Source organism: Ctenopharyngodon idella, chromosome 18 (genome assembly GCF_019924925.1).
Source record: "Ctenopharyngodon idella isolate HZGC_01 chromosome 18, HZGC01, whole genome shotgun sequence".
In the NCBI taxonomy this organism is placed as follows: Eukaryota; Metazoa; Chordata; class Actinopteri; order Cypriniformes; family Xenocyprididae; genus Ctenopharyngodon; species Ctenopharyngodon idella.
Window position 1 is genome coordinate 11,611,326 of NC_067237.1, and position 19,374 is coordinate 11,630,699.

General features: G+C 36.9%; 2 protein-coding genes across 7 annotated transcripts in view; both read left to right on the top strand.

Annotated features, from left to right (window-relative positions):
* Window positions 1-9,780, top strand: part of dusp22a (dual specificity phosphatase 22a) — a 103,722-nt gene extending 93,942 nt beyond the window's left edge. For 2 of the 5 annotated variants that reach the window (XR_007926253.1, XR_007926255.1), the window contains exon 9: window positions 9,240-9,403. Coding sequence is in view for 2 of the 5 variants with exons in the window: in XM_051871055.1 (XP_051727015.1) it covers window positions 9,240-9,422 (183 nt within the window). In the remaining 3 variants the exon portion in view is untranslated. Of the gene's footprint in view, window positions 1-9,239 lie in introns of all 5 variants that reach the window. The other 3 variants (XM_051871055.1, XM_051871056.1, XM_051871057.1) reach the window with 2 other exon arrangements.
* A 948-nt stretch (window positions 9,781-10,728) lies between these two features.
* irf8 (interferon regulatory factor 8) lies at window positions 10,729-16,027 on the top strand. 2 transcript variants are annotated; one of them, XM_051871037.1, is made up of 8 exons: window positions 10,729-11,319; window positions 11,760-11,955; window positions 12,136-12,227; window positions 12,363-12,471; window positions 12,798-12,836; window positions 13,075-13,461; window positions 13,772-13,887; window positions 14,488-16,027. In XM_051871037.1, exons 1-8 carry the CDS (start codon window positions 11,152-11,154, stop codon window positions 14,677-14,679), a joined length of 1,299 nt encoding a protein of 432 aa, XP_051726997.1. In that variant the 5' UTR covers window positions 10,729-11,151; the 3' UTR covers window positions 14,680-16,027. The 2 variants fall into 2 exon arrangements, with proteins under 2 accessions (XP_051726997.1, XP_051726998.1); XM_051871038.1 differs by having other exon boundaries at window positions 10,996-11,319; window positions 11,760-11,943.
* Window positions 16,028-19,374: the final 3,347 nt, after the last annotated feature.

A 19,374-nucleotide genomic window follows, 5' to 3' on the forward strand; every position in this document is an offset into this window, starting at 1 on the left:
CAATTTTATCACGCTTTTTGGCAAAGGCTGCGATTATTTCATGCGTAGTTTGTCAGAGCTGTACGGCTCTGTGATCAGTAGTAAATGCTTCTACATTTGAAAGCCAGAGGGCGCTCTCGCGCAGAAACTGCAAATATGCCCTGCTGCCGAAGTAGAACACGCGTCATTCCAGGAAATCCCATACTATCGCTGTAACTGAATAAACAGAAGATTGAAATGTTTTGATTGATTAAACATTACTAATAAACACACGACTGCCTTAGTCTGTGTAAGAAGCCACATCATCTCACAGAAGGACGCTCAACTGTCGTTATGAAGTGAGTTTAGAGTAAAAACATGTCTAAATTTTGTCTTTTGTTGGAAAAGATGTTAATAAATGCTTCTCATGTCTGGAAAGATGTTTGACGCGTGTTGCTTTTTTAAATGCACATTATAAGCGATTCAAACTCGCAGTGCTTTCAGATGGATTAGCATTTGGAGCCATAGGTTATTGACAAGCCGCGCATAAAAAAATAATCGCAGCTTTGCGATTTCATAATCGCACTAAGCCAAATCGTTTAAGCATGATTTTAATGATTTCCCCCCCCCCAATCGTCCGATTAATCGTGCAGCCCTAGCCTATGCCCAGGCCTTAAGACAACTTTTATTTTCTCTCACACACAGCACAGAGAAACAACTTTCTAAGAAAGCAACCAAACTGCCTGTCAAGTTATAGACGAAACTGACAATGACTTTTTATCTTTTTTAAATTGAAATGAAAGGCAATGTGGATTTAACATTAACAGCCAGGATGTACAGAACACCACACAAAGATATAGAAGAAAATAAATAAAAACATTTAGGATTAATAAACCTAAATATATATATATATATATAACTGCAGAAAGGCCACACTGCAGATAGGTAGCCTATATGCATTTCACATGTCGGCAAAACAAATTAAATCGGCTAAATTGCCTGTGCAAGCTTTAACTCTACAGCGCAACACCGATGCACCGAAAAACAATAAAATTAATTTACAGAATTGAATTAGAACAGAATATACCATTCTAATAAATAAAAATAATAATAATAAAAAATGAAATGGTCATAATCAAGTCACAAGTGCGAAATGCCTAAAGTGCGGGGGAACATATATTCAAAACACAAGCCACAAATAGTTAAATTAGATAACCCAGAGTGATCAATAAATAAATTAAAATTAAAAAAATTATTAAAATAACGAAAGAATTGTTAACTTTGTCTTTATAACTGCAGAGACAATAAACGCTAAACTGTGGCAGTCTTTTTAGCTAAACATTCACAGCATCCAAAAATCAAATTAGAACCGGCTGAAATGTTTTGAAATCACTTGTAGGCCTACCTGATCGGAAAAAAAAAAAAAAAAAAAAAAAAATCCAGTCTTTCACGCGATCTGCCTGTGTCCGTTTGAGTCTTCAAATAGTGTGCTAGTCAACTCGTTAACGTTGGCCGGCAGAAGCGTGCGCAATGTTTGTTGTTTAGAGGACATGAGCTGTTGGCACAACTTGCATCTTACTTTTTTTTTTTTTGGATCATCTTTTACCATTTCAAAGTGTATCCAATTCTACACTTAAGATTTTCTTATCCCAGACATTGTTAAAGATTTAATCCCTGCCACCAAGATGCCCTCTGTCGGTCATGGATCATGGAAAGTGAAACTTAACTCTGTCACAGGGGTGGTTGGATTTATTCACGCACATTAAAAATATTTATTAAAAGCTTTTTTCTTTTCACATTTTTATTTATAGCATTATCATAATAGGCCGTTTTAACTTATTGGGAGAAAACCGGTAGGTCTATGTAAAACCAGATATTGAGCACCCCCGTATCTCGTCTCATAACACCCCTGCGAAGATTCGACTGTGAGATTGGTAATCGAATCAGGCTCCTCCTATCGAAGCATCGAATCGTCGACTATTCACCCCTAGTGTGTATATATGTATATACACACAGACACACGCATACATTATGTGTATATATATATGTATGTATGTATATATATATATATATATATATATATATATATATATATATATACACATAATGTAAACAAACTTTTATGTAAGATTAGATTAATCGTGATTAATCGATTTGACAACACTATTTGCTACGTATATGGTATATATGCTAGACTAACTGGGACTAGCAATATACACTTAGCACTTATATTGCTCTATTGTTGGTTTGATTTCTTCTATTGTTCTTCTCATTTGTAAGTTGCTTTGGATAAAAGCATCTGCTAAATGATTGAATGCAAACACAGGAAAAAGTGACAGTAATACAAATGCTCAGAATTGCAGGCTAGGCTAACAAGACTTCACAAAGCGTGAGCAAATGTAGGGAGCTTAAATAGTCCAGGACTAATAGGAAACAGGTGCGAGGAGAAAATGAGTCCACGCAGAGGATTATGGAAAATGCAGTTTGAGGGTACATTTACATGACAACGACAAAAAAATTTTTTTTTGTGTTTTTCGCCTACAATGTTTTAAAAAAAATCCCTTGTTCACACGGATCCACGAAAATTATTAAAGTGTTTTAAAAAAATCCCTTGTTTACACGGATCCACGAAAATTATTAAAGTGCCCCTGTTATGGATTTTTGAAAATATCAATAAACCTAAATATATATATATATATATATAACTGCAGAAAGGCCACACTGCAGATAGGTAGCCTATATGCATTTCACATGTCGGCAAAACAAATTAAATCGGCTAAATTGCCTGTGCAAGCTTTAACTCTACAGCGCAACACCGATGCACCGAAAAACAATAAAATTAATTTACAGAATTGAATTAGAACAGAATATACCATTCTAATAAATAAAAATAATAATAATAAAAAATGAAATGGTCATAATCAAGTCACAAGTGCGAAATGCCTAAAGTGCGGGGGAACATATATTCAAAACACAAGCCACAAATAGTTAAATTAGATAACCCAGAGTGATCAATAAATAAATTAAAATTAAAAAAATTATTGAAATAACGAAAGAATTGTTAACTTTGTCTTTATAACTGCAGAGACAATAAACGCTAAACTGTGGCAGTCTTTTTAGCTAAACATTCACAGCATCCAAAAATCAAATTAGAACCGGCTGAAATGTTTTGAAATCACTTGTAGGCCTACCTGATCGGAAAAAAAAAAAAAAAAAAAAAAAAAAAATCCAGTCTTTCACGCGATCTGCCTGTGTCCGTTTGAGTCTTCAAATAGTGTGCTAGTCAACTCGTTAACGTTGGCCGGCAGAAGCGTGCGCAATGTTTGTTGTTTAGAGGACATGAGCTGTTGGCACAACTTGCATCTTACTTTTTTTTTTTTGGATCATCTTTTACCATTTCAAAGTGTATCCAATTCTACACTTAAGATTTTCTTATCCCAGACATTGTTAAAGATTTAATCCCTGCCACCAAGATGCCCTCTGTCGGTCATGGATCATGGAAAGTGAAACTTAACTCTGTCACAGGGGTGGTTGGATTTATTCACGCACATTAAAAATATTTATTAAAAGCTTTTTTCTATGTTTTCCCCTGTTATGGATTTTTGAAAATTACCTTTCATGCAGTGTGTAATGTAGCTGTATGGGAATGTAAACAGACCGCAAAGTTGTAAAGCTGAAAGTGCATCATAAATAAAGTTATTGGGCCCTATCATACACCTGGCGCAATGCGGCACCATGCGCAACGCAAGTGTTTTTTGCTAGTTTCAGCCTGATGCAGTTATCATTTTCACGTCCTGCGCCACAATGTTTAAATTAGCAAATGCATTTGCGCCCATTTGCGCGCCCGTGGGCGTGCTGGTCTGAAAACGAGGTATGTTCAGGTGCATTGTCGGCAATTTGCAATTTTGAGGCAACTGAAATAGACTGCTAAATCTAAAGTCAATGGCGCAATTTTTTTTTTTTTTTTTTTTTTTTGTTACTTAAAGAGCGTGTTAGAAATATGTGCCTATGTGTACACTTTGCTTATTACACACACACAGGGACGCTCAGCAGCACACAAACATGCCAAATATTAAAAATAAAAGGATCACAATGTAAAAGATTATTTTTGTGTGCATAAAGATAAAAATGCTTTGGTGGAATCCGGCTTGTCCCGGATATGGTCTGCTGGGGCGCTTTAACCTCGCACACGAGCAGATCGTTCTCCTCACTAGAAAAGCATTGAGTTTTTTCGCTTGCAAATTCCGCCATTTAAACTGTGAATTCGCCATGGCGTGAGCGCAACTGGCTTTTAAAGGGAATGAGAGATGAGACTCTGATTGTACGTTTCGCCCAAAAAACACCTATTATTCATTAAGAGAATAGGGACAACCCTTTTAGACCATTTTCCCTTTGTTCAACTAGCAAAAGTGGTTTCGGACATGCCCTAAGTGCACTTGCACCGTGCGCTTTAGACCACGCGCTTAGATCGTTAAAATAGGGCCCATTGTCTCTCAAAAGAAAGAGTCGACTCTGAACCGCTTAAGCAAGTCTTTTTTAGTTCGAATCCCATTTCGTGAAGTTAACACATCACAAGTTAACACATTTGCATAATGCCTACCTACATCCTGCGTGGACATCCCGCGAAAACTTGAACCCCCAAACGCTGTAGCTTGTTTGTGTGGATAACATGTCGACAAGACGCTGTGCTCTGTGCTGTGAAAGGAAATTTGGTTTATTTTCAAGAATCAGTGATTAAAGATGGGACAGTACCTGCTTTATTTGGACCAACTTGCTCCTCAGAATCACAAACTGTAAGTGTGATTAATTTCTGATGTATTTTATACAGAGTGTTCTAAACACATAGTTTTGTGTTTTAGCTATATTGTGTATGTCTCTGGCTTCCTGAAATACTTCTGCTAATCAGTCGTTGGCCACTATTACCTAAAACTGTGTCCATTAATACAGATTGTCTGTTGTTCTCACTACTTTGTGTAATGATAAAGGATGGAGCAAGATTTGTTTTACAAACTTTAATGTTAAATCAGTCATTCACGTTAGTGCTGTGCTAATGCACCGTTATTGTTAATGATACAGTTCCCACTTGTGCACCGCAATAATTTAGAAATATACACATAGATTTGTTGGTAGACATACACTTGTTAATGCTGATAGTGAGGAATTACATCTCATAATGTACCTCAAACTGAGTAGTGTATCACTGAGAAACTTAAGTCGTTCTTGTGATGGAGGCTGGATGGATGTTTCATCATCGAATTCGCGCTCAGATTGTTATGGTAAAATCGACGCCGTCGTTATTGCCTTAACAGTGTGTACAATTGCTGAGCTCCGGAGGCCTCTGGAGCTGAATCAGTTAACTGGTAATGGCCGTTTGTTTCCGACTTGCGCTGTAAGCGGTAGACCAATCACAACAGACTGGGCCATCTGGCAAATCAGAGCAGAGCAGGCTCTCAGAAAGGAGGGATTTAAAGAGACTGATTCATCCATCGAGTCGTTTGATGATTACTGAACAATGTGGTGATATGCAATGTATATTATGAGAAAATGAAAGCGTTTTTTGACCTTTGATGCATGTAAACCTGTTGTAGGAGACCTCTAAAACAAAATTAGGAGCCTTTCAAATACCATAATAAGGGCACTTTGAAAACGCTGTGTTATGCATGCCATGCCAGTAGTTGGCAAGGTCGCACTGTAAAGAAAAACTACGCGCCTATAAACTGAACACATAATATACATGCGCATAATGTCAACATTTTAACAAATTAACATTTTTGTAGTTTACACGGAGACAATAACTATATTGTTTTCAAAAACTTGAACTTTGAAACCCGTTTTCAAAAGTTTGCATTTTTAGTCCCCCAAAATGCTCTTGTTTTAGTAAATGAATGACCAAATGCATAAAAGGTTTTCCGTTTTTAGTTGAAAACGGTGTCGTGTAAATGGCAACTGTGAGAGAAGGAACTAAAACTCAGGAGATGGAGCCCTGGCTGTCCGTGTAGGGAGCAGATGCAGTGGGTGTAACACTGAGAGGGCTCATGAATATTCTGGCCATTATTATTTTTCTAATTTCTGTTCCACTAATAGTAAACATGCAGCAATGAAGACACTTTTAATAGACATTAAAAAACACTTCCATTTGGAGGAGATTCAGATTTAAATGTCAGTCTTCATGCAGACTGACTATACAGTCACTCTCATAGCGAAACTGCTTTGGATAGGTAACCAGAAGAGAAGTGAAAAGTGTCTCTGCCCCTTTATACAGCAAATAAATAACCCAATGCCTAGCTGCTAAACTGACTGTATTCTTTACTTACTATCTATATTGTACATAATAGATTTTGTACATATATATACTTGCCAATACTATTTTTACAACATAATTTCAAAATGTAAACCAATAAGAACCTTACAACAGGTCTGCTTATCTGGTCTGTGTAAATGGGTTGGGAGAGGAGGATATGGGACGAAACCAATTCAAAGGGAAAAAAGAGAAGAGAGAGAGAGAGAGAGAGAGAGAGAGAGAGAGAGAGAGAGAAACAAATAGAAAAAAGAAACAAAGGCTACGTTCACACTGCAGGTAAATGTGGCCCAAATCTGATTTTCTTGGCCCATATGTGACTCATATCTGTTTACTACGGAGCCCGGGAAGTCACCTCGAGGAGGAAAAAAAAAAAATAAGACCCGCAAATCCGTGGCCACAGTTTTGCAATCCGTCCCCTCAGTTTATAAACCGTACTCACAGATTCTTAAATCGTTCCCTCAGTTTAACAAATCGTGCCCATGGGTTAATAAACTATACCCACAAATTTCCGAATGTGTCACAGATTTGTAAACCGTACCTTCGGTTTTTCAATCCGTACCCACAAATTCATAATCCATGCGTACGCTTTTGCAATCCGTTTACACGGTTTTGCAAACTGCACTCATGGATTTGTGGCCCATCCCTAATTTTAGAAATCTAGTCTACCAACAAAAGAACAGAACAAGCTTACAGTTCTGTTAATGAATCTTTCTGTATATTGTTTTATTGTGTATTATTAAGTTGAAACAGCTGTCTTAACTGTATGCTTCTTGGCTATAATTTGGTGATGGGGTGAAATAGACAATGATTTATTAAGAATTATTATGTGTGTCATAATCTTGTCAATCTATTTAGGCTATTTGTGATATTCTAAATACTCTCACTTTTTATAGACAGGGTTGGTGTACTTTCAATACAAAATACATTTTACCAGCACTTTTACAATACAAAATCAATACAAAATACATCAAGCATTTCCATGACAATCTTCAGTTGGCCAAGGAGCCTCCATTCATTCTTCAAAACCATAGGATTTATTATTAATAATAAACACTATTATTAATGATCATTAGCGCCGATCCTGGAAGTGCTCATCCATTTCCGGAAATAGGATTTATTATTAATAATAATCATTATTATTAGCCTTAAAATCATTAGTGCAGATCCTGTGGGTGCTCGGCCATTTCCGGAAAGGCCGAACACTCCATGGGTCTTGTAGTAGTAGTATGCAACCAAGAAGTTGTCAGAAAAATCTTACAAGAATAGCTGAGATTTATTTGGAGTTTATCAGAGTCACTTCAGGTGTGTAATTTTTCACATGAGCTTGATGAATAGTTAATTCTGAAGACAGCCACACGCCCAGTTATAAAAGGGTGTGCACACTTATGTAGTTATTTTATTTTAAGCTTTTATTTTTATCTTTTTTCTCTGAAATGCATCACTTTGGTTTTCATTGGAATTGCATAGATTGTCATATTTACATTAAATGTACAAAAGTTCTGTTATGATTGATCTTTCTTTCTTTCAATTTTTGCATTAAAAAAGTTTTACCAGGGTGTGTAGACTTTTTATATCCACTGTAACACACACACACACACACACACACACACACACACACACACACACACACACACACACACACACATTGGGTTTCCGTGGAGACTTTTCATAGACATATTTTTTTTTATACTGTACAAACTATATATTCTATATATCCCCCCCCCCCCCCCCCCCCCCCCCCCCCCCCCCCCACACACACACACACATCTACTATTTGTTCATTATTATAACTTTTTAAATATTTTTTTTTTACCCATCTTTGGCATCCTGGCATGCTTTTTAAGCTGTACTGAAGGAGTTAATTGCTGTGCCCATCTACATTGGACACTTGTTAACTGAATTTTACTTCAATTTTACTTCTTTGAGTACATTCATTCAATGTTTATTTGTCTAACCAATGTCAAGCATTTCAGCACATGCCTTTAGATCAGATGATTTTTAAGATGAGAAACATAGTGTAGATTTGTAACAAAAATATATTTTTGCAGTCAGTTGTTTAAGTTATTTTGGATATTCGTGTACAACATGTGAAAACATGTTGTGTGGCAAGCCTAATCAAGTAAGGACAGTCTGCCTGGAAACTAACCGGATGTCTGTCCTCCCACTCCATTCCAACACAGGGCTATGTGCCAGGGAATTCCCACCACCCTCCTCAAGACATGACAAAGCTGCACTAGACTGTTAAAGACATTAATGCATGCTGAGATTATGTGTTTCTAGTGGATGATACAGATTTCTGTGGAAAATAACCTGCTGATGACAGGGGGATGATGTGAGGATAAGGTTATTAAAACAGAGGTCAGGTTTTATTAAAACATTGTGATGCCATTCCCAGATGAAAACCCTCATGGAATTCCACGGAAAAATTCTGACACACCATTCAGCCACTTCCATACCAACACTTATTGATGGGGTGATTCTGGTTTGATCAATGAACATTTGTTCAACATTTGCTCAGGGCACTGAGATCAAAAGTGAAACTGATTTCTAACAAATTAACTTCTTGTGAGTCTAAGATTTTCCAGAAAAGCCTTTAATAGCTTCCAGTAGGCATTTGCATGGGACCGTCCTTTTAATGAGCAAATCAAAGATTGTCAATCAACTTTTGTTCTTTTATTTATGTGAAGAAATGCAATTGAGTCACCGAGGTCTCCCCAGTACAACAGAGAACAGCCCCTGACAACACAATTCTACTTTCAGTTAGGCATCGGGAAAACATTAGACATTAAAATGGCATACAGAACAATGTTGTGATTTCCTTTTTTTTGTCTCTGCCCCAAACCATGCACAGCAACTGAAAATAAGCTGTGTCGTCTCTGAGTAATACCACAACCTTCAGTTTGTTCTGGTTTTGATGACAGAGCAGGTTATTTAAATGCTTGCTTGCATTGAACACACTTGCTTTCTCTCTCTCTTTCAGTACCGGGCATGGTTACAGGCCAACTATAGACCCAGCCCCTTTGAAGACCAGGAACAAGTCAAAGCTTTACTGGGTCTATATGCAGAACAGGGGCGACAAAATGATCAGGAGTGGATGAGCCAGAGCTCTCGCATCTACCCTCTATCCTGCAACCAATACAGGGCATCAAGCAGCAACAGATGAAAGCAGCCATGACACCCGTCTCTGCTTTACCACCTGCTTTAACCCTAGCTGGACAGTAATGGCATGTGAGGCAGTCCCACATGTATAGTTCATTTTCAAAAGAGAGATCGCAGAGCACTCAACATTTATATTATAGTCATCAGCACTCTGAAGTGTTCAGATTTATCTTGAGTTCATTGAGCACAATGATTCAAAGAGTATTTCATTTTTTTCATTAAATCCCTTAATAAGTTGCTTAAATCTGTTAGCTTGAGTCACCATAATTGTTGCTTTTATCAAAAAAGCAAATGAAATATAAAATCTATAAATAAAGAAAAACAATTAAAATGATGTGTATTAAAAACACCTTCCATACAGACCACTTGCATGACAATGAGTTAACGTTTTTGCTCAATGTAAAGTGTCATTTAAAAAAAAAAAAAAAAAAAACTGTTCATAAAATAACTGTTCATAAGATATAAGATATTTTATTGCAAACATGCAACAATGGTATTAAACCAGAGCTTATATTTGCCTATTATTATTATTATGTTAGTGTGAGATGCCTTATATAAAGTGATGAATTGGGTTTAGCTAAAACAACAAAGTAACTTCTTTATGAAAAACACTGTTGTATCAGCTCGTTCACACAGTACTGTTCTTCAACAGTATTTACGTGATGATTTGCTAGCCATATATAATTAAGCAACATGATATATATCTCAGTGATTTAAATGCACTTTTCACTCGCACCAAAAAAAAAAACCTTAAAAAAAATAATAATTCATTATTTTATATATGGACAACATTAACATACAATTTAACCATATTATTGCCAAGCCCTACTTCACACTGTTGAACTAGTAAAAAAGACATATTTTGATTAGTCGTGTCATGCTCAGCTTCCTCTCAAACTGTCTTAAAGAGAAAACTCCTTCACGACGACCACTACCTGTGCTCATATCCTCAAACACACCACCAGCATGCAACCTCACCTTTTCAAGATCCGCTTTTTATGGTTTCCACATGATCTTTAAACTTCCTGACAGCAGGTTAGACGTGTCTTTGATATGAGATGTCAACCATTTCAGAACATGCCACCACAATCAGGCTTTATTTAACTGTTCATTATTAAATCTATGGATGCTCTGATGATGAACCACAACTATTTGAGTCACGTGGAACATTTGTTTGTTTTTTTCAGTTAAGAAATACTTTTTGAGATATATCTTAATATGAAACTACCATAACACAAATTATGTTAACATAGTAACATGTAGCATAAAATAGACAACTGTTTTATGCTGTACAATGATTCATAATCGGAATAGTTTAAGGTTTATGTAGCTACAGTATGTATGTAAAAGAGGATTTCATTTTACTTTTAGACTCTCCCCCATTTAGGAGACTTCAGTAAATTGGGTTTAGGTATCAAGATGTGCCTGTAAAGACCCTTTCCCCTCTTTCCTCTCAGGTCACTCTACACACCTCCAGAACTGGATTGAGATTTCTTGTAAATGCGTCCGCTTCGTAGAATCAAATTTACATATTCATATATCGCCAGCCATAAAGCGTAGTGATTGGACGCCTGGGCGTTGCGCCGACCAATCAGCTCTCACGACGTTCTTTAGTCACTTGAGCGGGTGTCTTTTTCATTATAAATAAAGCTGCGTGGAAAGTTGTGAATGTGAAATTTATATTCCTCAGCAGCCCGCTGTAACGACATTAGAGTGAATTAAGAGTGTCAAAGATGAATCCGGGTGGCCGCAGACTGAAACAGTGGCTTATAGAACAGATAAACAGTAACATATATAATGGACTGCTATGGGAGGATGAGAAACGCACCATGTTTCGAATCCCTTGGAAACATGCAGGAAAACAAGACTACAACCAAGAGGTGGATGCGTCCATCTTCAAAGTAAGCATTAATTTATTATAAATAATAAAAATAATGAAGATTCTGGGTATTTAGATAATGTCATATAGGCTACACAAAAGTTTGGCACAAGTGTAACATCTGAATGTGCTATGTTTTATTTTAATTTATGTTCAAATTAACTAATGTTAAAACCGAGGGAAGGATTGTTCCTCCCTTTTAGATTTTGTCACAGTTTGACATCGCTGGCTTTCAATCTCCTGCTAGCTTATTTTTTACAGTAAATATTGGTTGGTGGGGGTACTAAATTATATTGTTTATAGTTATATTATATTAATGAGATAATATAATGTATTTTTTATAATATTTTTGATTCTAAAACATATTAATGTGCACCATATTCAGCCCCTCAGTTACCTTACAAGTCTATTTCTTGAATTCTGATGTTGTGGTGATGTCTGACTAAGCAATTGTTTTCACAGGCGTGGGCGATATTTAAAGGGAAGTTTAAGGAGGGAGATAAAGCTGAACCAGCGACATGGAAGACCAGATTGCGCTGTGCACTCAACAAGAGCCCAGATTTTGAGGAAGTTACTGACCGATCCCAGCTTGACATCTCTGAGCCTTACAAAGTGTACCGGATTGTGCCAGAGGAGGAACAGAAGTGTATGTTTGAGTGTGTGTGCATGCGCTTTGTTTTTCTTTTCCAAGAAACGTTAGAAATAGCACAGAGACAAATTCTTACAGGCATATATTAAAAATAGTTCAGTGACTCTGGAGTGACTCTTTACTATTTATCTAAAAATCCCATTGTCTTTACAATTTAAGTTAATTAAGGGCGTATATTCTATTTTGTAGTGGGTAAAGGCACACTCCCTGCCCTGTCCTGCTGCAGCACTGACCCCACTGACATGGACTGCTCACCAGACCTGGATGAACTTATTAAAGAGGTATTGCCATTTCTCCACCTGGTAACTGCTCGTTTTTCTCTCTGAATGATGAAGGTATTGAGGGAAATAAAGATTTATTGTGGATTGTGGTGATATTTGACTGATGGCTTATGTCTGCATAATGTGTGTGTGCAGTCTTCAAATGATGAATACATGGGCATCCTGAAGCGTAGTCATTCTCCCCTGGATGAAGGCAGTAACATGCTTTCAGTGCAGGAATGGTGGCAGCAAGGATCTCACAATGGTACCACTGTTTATGATTTCTTTCTTTACATTTTAATAATGTTTAAGAAATAAGATAAAAGTAAATTTACCATAAGTACTTTCTTGATATTTTCATGAGTGCATGAGAACTGTTTTCAAAAATAAAAAATAGAAATTGCAAAACAAACAAACAAACAAAAAAAAAAACATTTACATGCTACACAGAGTAAGATTGACTAATTTCCATCAGAGTTGCTGACTTAGTGTTTCTGTTTTGCACCCTCTTTTTTGTAGTGGTAGGTACTGAGAGCTATGTTGTGTTCAGCTCTTTGTGTTTATATTGATGTGTTTTATATACATTCACAGCTGCTGTTCATCAGGATCCTGCAGGCACATTCAATGCTGGTATGTGTTGTGTATTCTGTTGTGTGTATTTATTTATATCAACTCAGAACATTTGTTCAGCACATTTTTTTTTCAGCACATTTTGCATGTGAATAGACTGTTTGTATAGACTGACTTTTTAAACCCTTTCAAGTAAATAGAGTTGACTAGAAAAATTGTAGAAAACCCTGGCAACCCTGTTTTAATTCCTTGATAGTTTCAGTGGGATGGTTAACCGCAAATTTCTCCCTGCCTCCAGCGTTTTCTCAGATGATGATTTGTTTCTACTATGGAGGTCGGCTGGTGGGCAGCATGGTTACCACTCATCCAGAGGGCTGCCGTATCTCCCCATGTCAACCCCCTCTGGCTAACGGCTTCTTGTATGGACCGGACAGCCTCCAGAACATCCGCTTCCCGTCTGTTGAGCTCATCGAGCACGAGCGCCAGCGTCACGTCACCCGTAAGCTCTTCAGTCACTTGGAGCGTGGCGTACTGCTGCGTGCCAACCGAGAGGGCATCTTTATCAAGCGCCTGTGTCAGAGTAGAGTATTCTGGAGTGGTCAGGACCCTCAGTGCAACCCCAACCCTGGCAAACTAGAGCGAGATGCTGTGGTGAAGATCTTCGACACTGCCAGGTTCCTGCAAGGTAAACAATATATATATATATATATATATATATATATATTTCAATATATGACTGTTGAAATACAGTTCACAATTGCAATTTACCACTAATAAAAATCAAGTATGTTAGTATATAAGGTACTTAAAGAACATTAATACAATTATTGTATTGGAAAATAACTCAAATTATTTTTAATATGAGTTTAGTTTATCAATCAATTTATTGAAATCCAATTGACCTGATCTATTAATTATGTATTAATTATCAATGGATAAGATTTAGTTCACACATACGAATAAGAAATATTTATGTTTGTTTTATTTTCTTGCAGCGCTGCAGTTATATCAAGAGGGTCATTATCAGCCTCCAGAGCCCACAGTAACGCTCTGCTTTGGGGAAGAGTTTAATGATTTCAGCACTGTCAAGAGCAAATTAATCATTGTGCAGGTAATTAATATAAAATATATTATATATACAAACAAGAATTATCTCATTTAGTGTATTCTCCAATTCATGATATTAAAAGAAGCTTTCTTTCTATTATGTTGAAATGTTATTTGTGGAAACTAACACTTTACAGTGAGGTTCAATGTGTTAACTGAACTACAGTAGGTATCCTGACCTGAACTCACAATGAATAATTCTTTTACAGCATTTATTCATCTAAATAATTTTTACATATACTAATAGATTTTTAGTTTTAAAAATGCCAATATGTATTAATGTATAATGAATAATCATGAATAGAAAATAGTAGATTTATAAATAAACTAACTATGAACAGCAACTTTTTACAGCTTTAATTAATCTAGGTTAGTGTTTGATGCCTAGTGCATTAACTAACTGAACCTTATTGTAAAGTGTTAAACTGAAACTTATAGACTAATTTCTTAATATGAATTACATTTGTTAGGTTACTTATAGACAATTAGCTTTGCTGTAGCTTCTTTTCACATTTTTTTTTTTTTTTTTTTAAATTCATATCTTAATTACCTGAATTGAAAACACTATAAAACACTGCAATAACCTAATTCTTTATCCAAACAGATCACAGCATTGAACTGTCAGCAACTAGTGGATACAGTGACCGCCCGGCGATCCCAGTATAGCAGTGGGAATTTGGAGATTTCAGATGACATGGCCAGTGATCAGATGGCTCGTATATATCAGGATCTGTGCAGCTACCCAGTTCCCCAACGAGCTTCCTGTTTCAGGGACAACCTGCCAATTCCAGTCTGAGGCAGAACTCTGAGCCAGTCTCGTCTCAAAGAATGCGTCAGTTCACATGTTCACAACCCAAAATGATGCTTTTACAATGACATTACATAAAGAAAATGATTGACCTTTAGGTGTGCTATCTGTGCATAGCATCCCGTTCTCTCAGGGCCGAAAGTAGCATCTGACAGAAGGTTTGCAATGTTCTCAGGGATGACGTACTCCTTTGTTAGAGGAAAGTGATTTTTTTTTTTTTTTTTTACTCTGTATATATTACTGTGTTTATTATTGATTTTGTCCTAAACATTTGAAATTTCTGTTACTGTTTTTTACTATGCACTGTAAAGTTGATAGGTTTTACTATCCTTCATTTTTATATTGATTTTGTTGATTTTTTTTTTTATTTTTTTTTATGCTTAATGCTAATATTTTTTTAGAAATGTAATGTTGAATGCAGATGTTGAATGAGTTGAATGCAGAATAAATGTCAAATGAGAAATCTATGAATAATTAAAGAAATTACTTTGATAAGCCGATTGTCTAACTGATCTATAAATAGTGTACTGTAGTTTTTTTTTTATGCCACAAGTATAAAGGTATTGCATAGTCATGTTATTTATAACATCAGATGCCAAGAAAAAAAGTTAAATTTCATTGCATTTAAAACATTACATGTTTTACATTACATTTGCAAATGTTTATGTACAATTGAAAGGTTTTTTTTTTTTTTTTTTTAAATGTACAAAATTTGGTTTGCATGTGCTTGTATGCAGTTTCTCACACTGCTGTCATGACAGACTGGAGCTTTGGATCCTCCATGATCTTCCTGTACAAAAATAACAACAACAACAACAACAACAAAAATTCATTATATAATAGGTGTTTTTGAGAGGGCACTTTAAAGCATGAAATGGACAGTCAACAGTTGTAGTTGCTAGTGCAGGGCCTGAGACTGTGCACCATCATGCGGTGCCATCCAGAGAGGTCTATAATACCTGAAGAAAGCCACTGTTAACAAAATAACATTAAGAGAAACTGAAAGAATGTGGGTCTCCTATCCTTGTCTTGACATGTTTCAGTAACCTTATCTCAGAACTGCCTGTAATGTTCCTTGATCTACTTGCTGTAAATGCTCTAATAAGTAATGCATCTAGACTCAGGTGTATTAACCCTTTGTTGTCAGATTTTATTTGTGATTCAACATATGTTAGTATGCATAAGCTTGTTTTGGAGACTCTGATATTCAAGTACATTCACAGCTAGAAAATAACTGCCCAAAGGCCACAGAGTTAACTTTCTTACCTCAAAAAGATTTAACATTGTATTTTCTGGTGGAGTTTGCTTCACATAAATTGTTACACTGTGTCACTTACTTCCATGTCCTTTTTCTGATATTTTTGAGAAGTCTTCAGTAAGTTTAGTTGGCTTTAAAACTCTAACTACCCCAGTTGTTGTGTCCAGCTGTTCAGTGATACTCTTAACTTGATGGACTGACAGTCAACAGTTGGTTTTGTCTTAAAGGATTAGAAAAATGACCCCAAGCTTTACTCACCCTAAAGCCATCCTAGGTGTATATGAGGAAGTTCTCGAATTTATGCAAATATCAAGGGAAAAATGCAGTCAGCAGCCAATAGCTGTGAGGTTTAGGTAGCCATCTGTCTTGATCATTTAAAAATATGCAGGTTGTGCTGGAGTTTATGCGTAAATCATATTGTTTATACATTGTGTGTTTCATTGTGATTATACTGGCTGGGTTTACAAAATTTTATAAAACTGACAGAATATCTTGACTTGGGGCATTTGGAAACAAAGCTTGCCTATTTCCTATTGATGTTTTATTAACAAAATTCGGGAGGAGCACATTCAAATGATCTACCCAATCAGTATGATTGAAGGCCTACATGGGCCATTCTACAGAATTGGTTCAAAGTCAGAGTTGAAAACATCTTGAAAAAAAAAAAAAATATGTGTCTCTTTCCACAAATTTTGTATGTATGCAAATTGTATAATATGCAAGGTACACATTTCTTGTAATTGTGCCGTTAATTAGAGCCCGAGCTCCAATGGTGTGAAGACCCTATTGTAATTGCTTGGTCAATTATTCTTCTTCTATAAAAAGGTTTCACATTTTTTGAGGGCCTAAACATGCTCGAAAACTCATAAAACTTTGCACACGCGTCAGAAGTGGTGAAAATTTACGTCTGATATGGGTTTCAGAATTAGGTGTGGCAAAATGGCTCGATAGCGCCATCTACAAAATTTCAATTAAGCACCCTTCGCGCTACGTTTCACGTACAAATATGAAATTCGGTAGACATGTAACAGCCCAATACCTACAAATAAGTCCCAGGGTGCAAAATCTGAAAACCAAACAGGAAGTGAGATATTTTGAATTTTCTCTGCAAAATTTTTGCAGTTTTTGCCATTTCCAGACGTACTTTAACAAATTCCTCCTAGAGATTTTATCAGATAAACATCAAATTTGGTCAGTCTAATCTAAAGGCCTTTGCGATGTTAAATTGCAAAGATCTTGAATTTTCAATTAAGGCTGTGTCCGTGGCGGCCTGACAAAGTCTGATGTTTCGCCATGAAACAGGATGCTGTTGTAAGTCAGGCATACAATGTCTGATCTGCCCCAAAGTCCTGGCCTGAAGACATCTACATGCAAATATTCAGTTAGTCATATCGCCACCTGTTGGCTACAGGAAATGGCATGCTTTACACTGTAATTCACTCCCTGAAATATGGAATGAAGTACCAAACATGCTAGAAACACGTTAAATCATGCAACACTTGGCTAAGTGCTAATGTATAGGATTAACTCCACAAAACAGGAAGTTGTTGTAACTCAGGCATACAATGTCCATTCTACCCCAAACTTCACGTTTGAGAAGAGTCCTACCCTGAACACATCTACATGAAAATATATTCAGTTATTGTAATAGCACCACCTACTGGCAACAGGAAGTGATGTGTTTTACACTGTGATGCACTACTAGCAACATACTAATATAAGCAATTAAGTACTAAACATGCTACAAACATTCTAGAACATGCTAGCAACACTTAGCTGAGTGCTAAAGCATGCTATTATCGTCATGAAACAGGAAGTTGTTGTAACTCATGCATACAATGTCCAATCTGCCCCAAACTTCACACGTTTGATAAGGCTTTAACACATCTACATGCACATATTCAGTTATAGTCATAACACCACCTACTGGAAACAGGAAGTGACGTTTAACACTGTAATGTACTATTAGAAACATACTGAAATATGCCATTGAATGCTAAACATGCTACAAACATGCTTAAACATGCTAGCAACACTTATTAAGTGCTACAGAACGCTGTTAATGCCTGAAACAGGAAGTTTTTGTAACTCATGCATGCAATGTCCAGGCTGCCCTAAACTTCACATTTGATAAGAGTCCTGGCCTGAACACATCTACATGCCAATATTCAGTTATAGTCATAGTGCCACCAGCTGGCAGCAGGAAGGCTGGCAAATACAAATGACTTATTTACCTGTATTTACCTACTTAAATGCCACCGGCTGTATGAAAATTGGTAGACACATGTAAAAGCCCAATACCTACAAAAAAAAGTCCCTGGGAGCAAAATCTGAAAACCCAACAGGAAGTGAGATATTTTGAATTTTCTCTGCAAAATTTTTGCAGTTTTTGCCATTTCCAAACGTTGTACTTTAACGAATTCCTCCTAGAGATTTTATCAGATAAACATCATATTTGGTCAGTCTAATCTAAAGGCTTTTGTGATGTTAAATTGCAAAGATCTCGAGTTTTCACTGAAGGGTGTATCCGTGGCAGGCTGACAAAATTAGATGAAACAGGAAGTTGTTGTAACTCAGGCATACAATGTTCGATCTGCCCCAAACTTCACATGTTTAGAGTCCTAGCCCGAAGACATCTACATGGCAATATTCAGTTACAGTCATAGCGCCACCTGTGGGTAACAGGAAGTGTGGCACTTTGAAATGACTTTGCCATAATTCTCCTGTATTTACTCGCTTACATGCATGTCGCCCACTGTTCACTGATTTCCTAAGGCCACCGGGTGGCGGTGAGTCCGGGTGCGAGGGCCCTTTTCAGCTTGCAGCTTTAATCTTGAGATGTATCTGTTTACTGAGCTCTTGTGGTACAAAGTATAAAGACCAGTCAATAGATCTTTAAACTTCCTAGCCATTGGACTTTGCCTCACTGCATCAGCATAGGCTAGCTCAAGCCTATGGGCCATGCAATGGATACCCAGCACATAAGACCTGTCTCCCCGGATTTTCGAGACCACACCGTTCCTCTGGCTAGTCATTACTGCAGCTCTGTCTGTTGTTATGGCTACAAGTTTTGTTTTCCACTGAGTGCTGTCTACACTACTCCCTGATTTGCTGTCCATGATGCTACTCACTGCTTCAGCAATGTGGATGGCGTCTGGCCTAGAGACTGCCTGAACACCAGCAAAATCTACCCTGACCTGCCCAGCCTTTGTGGTCCTTACATACACCATCTCTTCTTCTGTAACTGAAGAGTCCACAGATCCTTCTGTTATCACTGAGATGAAGTTTGCAGTGGACACCCTCTCTCTTAACTTTCTTCTCTCTTCCTCTGCTATGCAGTGAACAAATAGCTTTGCTTGGTTGATGTTCCTGTATGTTTTCCCTACATCGAGACCTTTCTGACTGTCAAGCCTAAAATGCCATAA

Coding starts and splice junctions, on each gene's coding strand:
- irf8 (XM_051871037.1), top strand. CDS start 11,152: ATGAATCCGGGTGGCCGCAGACTGAAACAGTGGCTTATAGAACAGATA. Junction 12,837..13,074: donor TGCAGGCACATTCAATGCTG/GTATGTGTTGTG, acceptor CCCTGCCTCCAG/CGTTTTCTCAGATGATGATT. Junction 13,462..13,771: donor CACTGCCAGGTTCCTGCAAG/GTAAACAATATA, acceptor ATTTTCTTGCAG/CGCTGCAGTTATATCAAGAG.